The sequence below is a fragment of the Pan paniscus genome, chromosome 16 (genome assembly GCF_029289425.2).
Source record: "Pan paniscus chromosome 16, NHGRI_mPanPan1-v2.0_pri, whole genome shotgun sequence".
NCBI classification, from domain to species: domain Eukaryota; kingdom Metazoa; phylum Chordata; class Mammalia; order Primates; family Hominidae; genus Pan; species Pan paniscus.
This window is the reverse complement of record NC_073265.2, coordinates 63,948,844-63,958,787: the sequence shown is the minus strand read 5'-3', so window position 1 is coordinate 63,958,787 and position 9,944 is coordinate 63,948,844. Positions and strand designations below refer to the sequence as shown.

The following is a 9,944-nucleotide window of genomic DNA, read 5'->3' as shown; positions in this document are numbered from 1 at the left end:
CCCCTGGACTACATGCCAGGAGAACTCCCCAGTCACATGACCTCTGCACATCCCTGGTACTGCTCGGTCCTTCAAGAACCACTGTGGTGGGGGGTGGCGGGAGGCTTTGATTTTGCTTATTCCCTCTCTCAGTTGCAGTCTTTTATTTGAGATGGAGTCTCGCTCTGTCACCCAGGCTGGAGTGCAGTGGCGTGATCTCAGCTCACTGCAACATCTGCCTCCCAGGTTCAAGCAATTCTCCTGCCTGACTCCACTCCCCCCAAACCCCCCTCACCACCCTAGTATCTGGGATTACAGGTGAGCGACACCGCGCCCGGCTAATTTTTGTATTTTTGGTAGAGATGGGGTTTTGCCATATTGGCCAGGCTGGTCTTGAACTCCTGACCTCAGGCGATCCTCCCGACTCGGCCTTCCAAAGTCCTGGGATTACAGGCGTGAGCCACCGCACCTGCCCAGGTACACTTTTTATCCAGATATCTATGCACATTGATTCTTGACTCCACACTCCTGCCTCTCTCCGCAAGGCCTTCCCTGACCACCTTGTTTTGAATTGCAATCTGCCCTCACATAATCCCTACGCCTTTTCTGTTTAATTTTTTTCAACCGCACTTTTTACCCTCTCACATTCTCTAGATTTGGGCATATTACTTGTCTCCTTCCATCAGAATGTAAACTCCACGAGATTAGGAGTGCTGTCAGCTGTGTTCCCTTCTCTGTCAATCGCCAGCGCCTCCGAACAGCTCCTGGCACATAGTAGTTGCTTGGTAAATATTTGTGCAATGCACGAGGCCGCATATGACCGGAATGGGAGGTGAGGGGATTATTTTCTGGCCTGGACCAGCGACCGATGGTGGTGCCACCGGGTTGGGGAGCACGTCGAGGATGGCGGGTAACGATGTTAGCTGGGGCCAGGTTGAGCTAGGCACGCAAATACAACTTTTTTTTCCTGGAAACCCTGTAACAGGAAGGCTCCGGAGGGCGGGACAGCGTCGGAGGCAGGCAGCTAGGCCATGCCAAGTGGCACTGGGGCTTCGTGTCGTGCCACAGGCGTGGACCGAAAATGCGGACACACGCAGGCTGCCTCTCCTCGCAGGCAGAAGCCACACGCAGACCTAGACCCTTTGCACCGCATCCCCTTATTCAATCGCGCACCCGCCACCCTTCGACAGTTCCTCTCCCTCCACCCCAACCCCACGCCGCGCGCGAGGCTGGCCCTTTAAGAGCCCCGCCCCGACTCCCTCCCCCCTCGCGTGACTGCGAGCCCCCGCGCCGGGCCGGGGAATGGGGCGGCTGGGTGGCTGCGCGGGCCTCCGGTCCTTCTCACGCAACGCCTGGGCACCGCGCCTCCGGGCCAGGTGGGGCGGGGACGGGCCGCCTGACCTCTGCCCCCTAGAGGGATGTCGCCGGCGCACGCAAGCTAGCCGGGGGTAGGGTGGGGGCTCCGCGCCAGGTGCCCCCTCCGTGGTCCCTGGGCCCGAGTCTTTCCTTGGCCCCCCGCCGCCGGATTTCTGTGCTCTGCCAATCAAAGCACTAGCCACCCCGGGAGCCAAGAGGGACCCTCAAGGGCCGGTGGGTCCTGGCTGGAGGGATCGCGCGTTGCAATCAGCACTAAGGCGATCCTAGAGGCTGCGAGGAGCCGCTAGTGAGCGCTCAGCGAGCCTGCCCCTTCGCCATCCATTCCGATCCTTCAATCAAGAGGCGCGAACCTCAGCTAGTCGCCCGGGCTCTGGGGGACAGGTCCAGCCCCGCGGCGCCTCTGGCCTTCCGGCCCCCGTGACCTCAGGGCTGGGGTCGCAGCGCTTCTCACGCGAGCCGGGACTCAGTAACCCCGGGAAGGAGGTCACCAAGGGGCAGCCCCGCCCCCGCCTGCCGAGTCCGGGTAGGCTGTAGCGCTGGGGAGGCATCTGCACGCCCAGCGTTCCAGTGGGTGCAAAAATGACGAAGAGGAGTCCCCGCGCCCCAGGATGGAGCTTCCCGTACCCTCTCTTCGGGCTGTCCTGGGACTTCTCCCTCAAACCCCCTCCTCGGCTGGGTTCTGCACTGCCCTTGGGACGCCTTGGAATTGGGACTTTCAGGTGTTCCCAGCCCTCACCCCTCTATGTACAGGCACCGAGATGTGTCCCATAGTGGGTTCTTGCCCACCCGACCCCCCACCCCCGCCGCCCTCCGCCACCTTTCTCTCCAATCCCAGAGAGACCAGCCCGGTTCAGGCTGCTTCTCCCTCCATCTCAGCTCGCTCCAGGGAAGGAGGCGTGGCCACACGTACAAGCCCGCCTATAAAGGTGGCAGTGCCTTCACCCTCACCCTGAAGGTGACAGTTCCTTGGAACCTTCCCTGATCCTTGTGATCCCAGGCTCCAAGAGTCCACCCTTCCCAGCTCAGCTCAGTACCTCCTTACAGCCACAGGTGAGTTGCTGGGGGGCTTCTGGCTTGCCCTTTCTCTCCCAATAAAAGGAACATTTTGGTGCCTCCAGGACTTCTTAGGTAGCTACCTGTCTAGCACCTCCAAAAAGGGAGGCTCAGAGTGTTTTTAGTGACCAGGCAGTCTAGCCCCCTAGTGGGGAAACTGAGGCCAGGGGAAGAGGAGGACTTGCCCATGGTCCCACAGCTGGTACCAGACCTCTAGATACAGATGGCATCTCATTCAGGACTTCAGGACCCAGGCTCCAGCTCCATCCCCTAGTGAGTGTCTCCCTGCCTACCTTGGGGCTTCCCCATCAAGGCCACCTGGCAGGCTGGAATATGTGCAGCCCCTCCCTCAGGCTTTCTGATGACAGGGGCTTCTCCTTGGGTGGACAGGGTGGATGGAGGGGGTGGGCTGGGTTCTTACCAGCTGTACCCTGCCCTAGCCTAAGAAGCTACCCCTGGCAGATTTTACCCTCCCAAGGGTGGCTTGTCAGTGCTGAGATGTCCTAGACAGCTGGGACAATAGAGGCAGATCTGTGCAGGAGTCCCAGGTCTTTCCTATCTCATTGACCATCTTCTTTGTCCTTTGCTGGGAGACAATCAGGGTGACAGATTGCCAACTGCAGGGAGCTGGAAATACCAGTCCCTAAAAACTCACCAGTCACATCTCCCTTGGCCTCCTACCATCTTACAAAGGCTGCAGGTCCTTGGGATACCCACTGTGCAGAAGGGGACGCCATAGCACACCAAAGCCTGGCACTGTCCCCTGTTGACTCAGGGATCTAGTGTGCTTTGATATTTAGCCCCTCCAGGAAGCCTCCCTCCACTATAATACTTGTGGTAGGAACCATCCATCTCCCTGTCTTGTGAGGTTCTCCTGTGGGGAGCCTCACTGGTAAGACTGTCAGGTTCCCCACAGCAGATCTGGGTTTTCTCTTCCCTCTGGATCCAGCTGGGTACTCTGAACTGAGAGATCTTGTCTTACCCTCTCTCAGGTGTTGAAATTGGACCCCAGAAAAGTAAAATGTGCAGTCCAAGATCACTTTGACTAGAATGTTGGGTCTACTGACCTCTAGTCCAGGGTAGCAGGCAGAGATGCCTGATATGTTGGAGAGAGTGGTTTATGAATTTACACACCCTTTTTAGGTCAAGCTTACAGAGAAAGTATTGCCTCAGTTTCCTTTCAGTTTAGATCCATTCCTGATTTCCGTGATTCCAGTCTGGGGTTTTCTTACAGCCTAGTGGGAACCTTCCATTTATTCTCTGCTGTCTGGTAACCTGCAAAAGGGGGAGGTCCAAACTGTTCATTCATTGAGAATTGAGCCCAAAAAAAACCCTGGCCTGGATTTCTCTGACTAAAGAGCTCAATCTAGCTGGTCTCCAGCTGCCTTTAAACTGTGGATCAGTTGAACTCAGAGAGCTGGGGCTGAAAGCAATGTGGTTTGGGAAGTGGCCATCCTGTCCCCTATCTCTTCCTCACTCTGTCCTGGGGTCTGGTGGGATTTCCTGCATCCTGGGATTGAGCAGCAGAGAACTGAGGGTTCTGGGAAAATTCCTTCATTGATCTGACCACTCTTCAAAAGGAGGTACATGTGACAGCAGCTGGAAATTTCCAGGGAAGTGTCCCTAAGGAGTCTGAGTCCTGGCTCTGTCACTGATTGCTGGGGGACTTTGGACAAGTCAGCGCTGCTTCCCCCAAATGTTAAATGAGGCTAAAGGATCAGATGATCCCTAATTCCCCTGAGAACATGATTTTCCTAAGTGTGGTGGGTAGGACTCGGGGTGATACACATTGATTATGTGTTTATTTTAATGTGTTAGGGGAAAAATCAAACTTGTACTTTCACATAGATATTGTTTATGATGATATGTAGATAGATTTAAAGTTGATTTTAGGAAAATGTGAAGTAAATGACAGTACTGGTACTATGTGGAAATCACAGATTGACATTGGAAGATGTCAGTTTAGATTGGTAGAGCAGTTAAGAGAAAGCATTCTGGAATTAGGCAACTTGGCTTGGGAGTCTGCATCCAACACTTTTTGGCTGTGTGACCTTGGGCAAGTTACTTACCTTCTCTGAGCCTCACTGCAGGCTACTTCATAGATTTGTGGCCAGGGCTGAATGAAGAAGGACTGTGAAATTCTTAGCCCACAGTGGTAGGTCAACAACTTCTCCCCACCTCATCCTCTTCTTCATGCCCAGTAAGCAGTTCTGGTGGAAAGGTTTCCCCTTTCCCTGACACTCTAGATATTGGCTTTTCTCATCCCCCAATCTGACGGCTTGACTTTTTTTCTTCCTGCACCTTCTCTCAGCAGCCACCTCCAAGATCCCTACACTGATCATGCTTTTCCCAATCTCCATGTCGGCCACGGAGTTTCTTCTGGCCTCTGTCATCTTCTGTCTGGTATTCTGGGTAATCAGGGCCTCAAGACCTCGGGTCCCCAAAGGCCTGAAGAATCCACCAGGGCCATGGGGCTGGCCTCTGATTGGGCACATGCTGACCCTGGGAAAGAACCCGCACCTGGCACTGTCAAGGATGAGCCAGCAGTATGGGGACGTGCTGCAGATCCGCATTGGCTCCACACCCGTGGTGGTGCTGAGCGGCCTGGACACCATCCGGCAGGCCCTGGTGCGGCAGGGCGATGATTTCAAGGGCCGGCCCGACCTCTACACCTTCACCCTCATCAGTAATGGTCAGAGCATGTCCTTCAGCCCAGACTCTGGACCAGTGTGGGCTGCCCGCCGGCGCCTGGCCCAGAATGGCCTGAAAAGTTTCTCCATTGCCTCTGACCCAGCCTCCTCAACCTCCTGCTACCTGGAAGAGCATGTGAGCAAGGAGGCTGAGGTCCTGATAAGCACGTTGCAGGAGCTGATGGCAGGGCCTGGGCACTTTAACCCCTACAGGTATGTGGTGGTATCAGTGACCAATGTCATCTGTGCCATTTGCTTTGGCCGGCGCTATGACCACAACCACCAAGAACTGCTTAGCCTAGTCAACCTGAATAATAATTTCGGGGAGGTGGTTGGCTCTGGAAACCCAGCTGACTTCATCCCTATTCTTCGCTACCTACCCAACCCTTCCCTGAATGCCTTCAAGGACCTGAATGAGAAGTTCTACAGCTTCATGCAGAAGATGGTCAAGGAGCACTACAAAACCTTTGAGAAGGTACAGTCTGGGGAAAGGCAGGTGGGTGGTGGGAAGCAGATGGCGTCAGGGCCTGGGAGGTCAAAGGTAAGAGGAACTGCATGGGGCTTGGCAAGTTCTCAGGAAGGCTTCAACCTGGGATCTTGAAGCCAGTTGTGGAATAGTCTTCTTCCTTGGCAGGGAAATAGAACTTTATCTTGACTAACCCTTCCATGCTTCCACAGACAGCAATAGCCACTGAAGAGTCATTACATGCAGGACCCTGGGGCAGTTGCTGAGGGAGCCAGGAAGAGTTAAAGAGTTCATCTCCTGGCCTCATAATAGAAAGAAGATAAAGAGCACATCCAGGTGATAACAGTACAAGACGCTGTGTGTCAGATGTCCCATGAGTTGGGGCTAGCAGCATTCTAAGGTAGTAGGAGACAGCCTTGCAGAGGCAGAGAGAAGCTGGGACAACAGCCTCAGGGGGCATCACCTCCAGAACAAATGTGCTAGGAACAGTGAAGGACCAGACCTGGATGGAGAGGTAGCTCTGGGTTTGAGATCTTGCTCACCTGTGGACTTTCCCTACCTAAGGGCCACATCCGGGACATCACAGACAGCCTGATTGAGCACTGTCAGGAGAAGCAGCTGGATGAGAACGCCAATGTCCAGCTGTCAGATGAGAAGATCATTAACATCGTCTTGGACCTCTTTGGAGCTGGTATGGTTACCCCATTGTGTCCTTCCTGTGCTCAAGTGCCCTGACCTGCTGCCTGCCTAACTTCTTCTGTTCTACCCTGTCCAGGGTTTGACACAGTCACAACTGCTATCTCCTGGAGCCTCATGTATTTGGTGATGAACCCTAGGGTACAGAGAAAGATCCAAGAGGAGCTAGGTAGGTAGTGGCTCCCTTCAAAGGGGTCAGTGCCAGGGGCCTGGCCAGGTCTAGGCAGCCCCTGCATCCATCTTGTCCCTGTGTTCTGCAGACACAGTGATTGGCAGGTCACGGCGGCCCCGGCTCTCTGACAGATCCCATCTGCCCTATATGGAGGCCTTCATCCTGGAGACCTTCCGACACTCTTCCTTCGTCCCCTTCACCATCCCCCACAGGTAAGGCCCCATGGAGCCACTGCTGTCTGTTACTGGTCTTACTCCGGACCACATACCTGATTAGGGTTAGTGGGAGGGACACGGCATGGGAGACAGGGAGATTTGCCTGTTGCCCTGAGCCTGACTGAGCTTCCTTTCTCCCTAGCACAACAAGAGACACAAGTTTGAAAGGCTTTTACATCCCCAAGGGGCGTTGTGTCTTTGTAAACCAGTGGCAGATCAACCATGACCAGTAAGTTCAGAGATGCAGAGGAAAGGCTGGGTCCACCCTCTTAAGCTCTTATATATGATTAATACAATCATTGCATTGATCCTCCTGTCCATGGGCTGGTTGCCTGTCCTCTATCCTTTGGGGCTGGAGCTCCACTCACTTGACACTTCTGAGCCCTGAACTGCCACTTCAGCTGTCTCCCTCTGGTTACAGGAAGCTATGGGTCAACCCATCTGAGTTCCTACCTGAACGGTTTCTCACCCCTGATGGTGCTATCGACAAGGTGTTAAGTGAGAAGGTGATTATCTTTGGCATGGGCAAGCGGAAGTGTATCGGTGAGACCATTGCCCGCTGGGAGGTCTTTCTCTTCCTGGCCATCCTGCTGCAACGGGTGGAATTCAGCGTGCCACTGGGCGTGAAGGTGGACATGACCCCCATCTATGGGCTAACCATGAAGCATGCCTGCTGTGAGCACTTCCAAATGCAGCTGCGCTCTTAGGTGCTTGAGAGCCCTGAGGCCTAGACTCTGTCTACCTGGTCTGGTTGGGCAGCCAGACCAGCGGGCTGGCCTATGTGGTCTAAGGTTCATCCTGAAACTCATAGACACTGATCTGGCTGCAGTTTTGCTATCTGGGCTGTGGGCAAGCCTAAGGGATCCTGCCTGCCCCTACCCTGGACTTGCCTCTGCACACCCTCCAGAGACAACAGGTAAAACAGGGCCACATAGATGCTGATGGAGCCTTCCCAAGTTGTGCTTGAGCCAGGAGGCCTGCTAGGGTTAGGAGGTCCTTAGGCCTCTGAGAAGCTCTGAAGAACTCTCTGGAAGCCCCTGGGCCCAGTAGCTAGCTGGCTCTGTGGGGGTGCTGACTGGCTTCAGCAAGTTAGAACTAGCCAAACCAGGACCCTGTCCAATCTTTGACAATTGGGAGCTGCCAAGAGTGAACGGAAGAGACAGTCCAGGATATTGGCACAGAGGTAGTCTCACTGCTTGAACTAGGCTGAGCAATCTGACCCTATGGGTCTAGGACACAGTTCCTGGGAACATCACATTCCTCTGCCCTTCCTGCAGGCAGGAACAAACAGGGCTGCCTTCTGGCCTTGTAAGACCCTTATTGCTGTCCCGGAGGGGCTGGGGACTTGTGTCTGCGGGGAGCAGAGCGCACAGGGAGTGCACATATCCAGGCACCAGGACTAGGGCTGGAGTGAGGGGGTGGTATTTCAATTACCTTCTATTGGTCTCCCTTCTCTACACTCTTGTAATAAAATGTCTATTTTTAATGTTTGTACACAACAATCCTTCTATTCTAGCCTGCATTGAGCTTGCATGCTTGCATAAGAGCTTAAGAACCATTGATTTAATGTAATAGGGAAAATTCTAACCCAGGTATCCAAAAATGTGTAAGAACAACTACCTGAGCTAAATAAAGATATTGTTCAGAAATCCTATAGGTGGAGATTTTTTGAATCATAAATGATTCATCACTCGTCTAAATACTCACCCTGAACCCCATTCTGTGTTGGGTTTTACTGTAGGGAGGAAGAAGAGGAGGTAGCAGTGAAGAGGTGTCGCCGCTGCACTTAAGCAGTCTGTTTGAGGGACAAGACTCTATTTTTTGAGACAGGGTCCCCAGGTCATCCAGGCTGGAGTGCACTGGTACCATTTTGTTTCACTGTAACCTCCACCTCGTGGGCTCACACGATTCTCCCACCTCAGCCTCTGAGTAGTTGGGGCCGCAGGCACACGCCACCACAGCTTTTTTTTTTTTTTTTTTTTTGTAGAGATGGGGTTTCACCATGTTGCCCAGGCTGGTCTCAAACTCCTGAGCTCAAGTGATCCACCTGCCTCAGCCTCCCAAAGTGCTGGGATTACAGGCATGAGACAAGACTCCTAATCACTGTGCTGACTTACGCCCTCTCTAACTTATCACAAATTGATGAAGCGTATTCTCCGAATTAGGCAATAAGGGTATCAAGTGAATATAGTACAGTCCCTGCTTTCAAGAACCTCCCAAAATGGTTGAGGGAACTGACACATAAACACATCATTCAATTCATTGTGGTCACAACTCTACCAGACAGATGCATACGGGAGGTGGGGTCCAGAGGCTGGGTCGGGGAGTGGGCACCGCGAGATTTCCAGGTCTTTTTTTTTTTGAGACGGAGTCTCACTGTGTCGCCCAGGCTGGAGTGCAGTGGCGCGATCTCGGCTCACTGCAAGCTCTGCCTCCGGCGTTCACACCATTCTCCTGCCTCAGCCTCCCAAGTAGCCGGGACTACAGGCGCCTGCCACCACACCCGGCTAATTTTTTTGTATTTTTAGTAGAGATGGGGGTTTCACCATGTTAGCCAGGATGGTCTCGATCTCCTGACCTCGTGATCCGCCCACCTCGGCCTCCCAAAGTGCTGGGATTACAGGCGTGAGCCACCACGCCCGGCTCCAGGTCTTGAGACTATCTGAGCCAAGCCTTCCTTGAAGGATGAGAGACAGTCTTTCATTTGGGACTGATAGCATTAGATGCTGAAGTCCAAGTGGGTAGGCTCTGGTCACAGTTTTGTGGGGAGAGGGGTTCTCAGCTCAGCAGTTGTAATCTGCTGCTCACTCTTCATGCCCTGGCGTGGGTTCTACAATCACATTAGAACCCACATCTCAATGCTGAAAGCCCCTGTCCATCTGAGATGGCAGAGTGGTGGTGATGCCAAGTATGGCAGAGGCTGAACCCACATAGCCAGGAGCTGAAGGGAGACACACCTTGGGATGTGACCTCCCTACCCCACCCCAGACCAGCTTTCTTCCTGAAGCATTGCGTAGTGGCCAGCAGTTGCTGTTCATGCACCGTGGCTCCCGCTCACCAGGAGCTTCAGGCTACTGCAAGGAACAACCAAGCTGAAGTCAGCTGCGGCAACCTGCTTTGTGCAGCGGCGGCCGGGGGGGGATGAGAAATTTGGTGCTCAATCATTCTTGTAGTGATTTATATTTTCTACTTAAACTATAACTTGCATTTATGCTATATACATAAACAAGCCATGAAAGCATGCTACGTGAAAGAAGCCAGACACAAAAGGCCGTGTATTGTATGACTCCATGTGT

The 9,944-nt window shown here is 53.6% G+C and overlaps 1 protein-coding gene across 2 annotated transcripts; it reads left to right on the top strand.

Moving 5' to 3' along the window:
* The first annotated feature begins 1,260 nt into the window (after positions 1–1,260).
* CYP1A1 (cytochrome P450 family 1 subfamily A member 1) lies at positions 1,261–9,623 on the top strand. Of its 2 annotated transcripts, none has more exons than XM_008963472.4 (7): positions 1,261–2,406; positions 4,721–5,574; positions 6,130–6,256; positions 6,341–6,430; positions 6,522–6,645; positions 6,791–6,877; positions 7,070–9,623. In XM_008963472.4, exons 2-7 carry the CDS (start codon positions 4,750–4,752, stop codon positions 7,353–7,355), a joined length of 1,539 nt encoding a protein of 512 aa, XP_008961720.1. In that variant the 5' UTR covers positions 1,261–2,406; positions 4,721–4,749; the 3' UTR covers positions 7,356–9,623. The 2 variants fall into 2 exon arrangements, with proteins under 2 accessions (XP_008961720.1, XP_008961721.1); XM_008963473.4 differs by having other exon boundaries at positions 1,267–2,406; positions 4,724–5,574.
* Positions 9,624–9,944: the final 321 nt, after the last annotated feature.

Bases quoted from the DNA above. Each gene is read 5' to 3' on its own strand.
- CYP1A1 (XM_008963472.4), top strand. From the start codon at position 4,750: ATGCTTTTCCCAATCTCCATGTCGGCCACGGAGTTTCTTCTGGCCTCT. The intron at 5,575-6,129 runs GTACAGTCTGGG...TCCCTACCTAAG, and splicing joins ACTACAAAACCTTTGAGAAG to GGCCACATCCGGGACATCAC. The intron at 6,878-7,069 runs GTAAGTTCAGAG...CTCTGGTTACAG, and splicing joins TGGCAGATCAACCATGACCA to GAAGCTATGGGTCAACCCAT.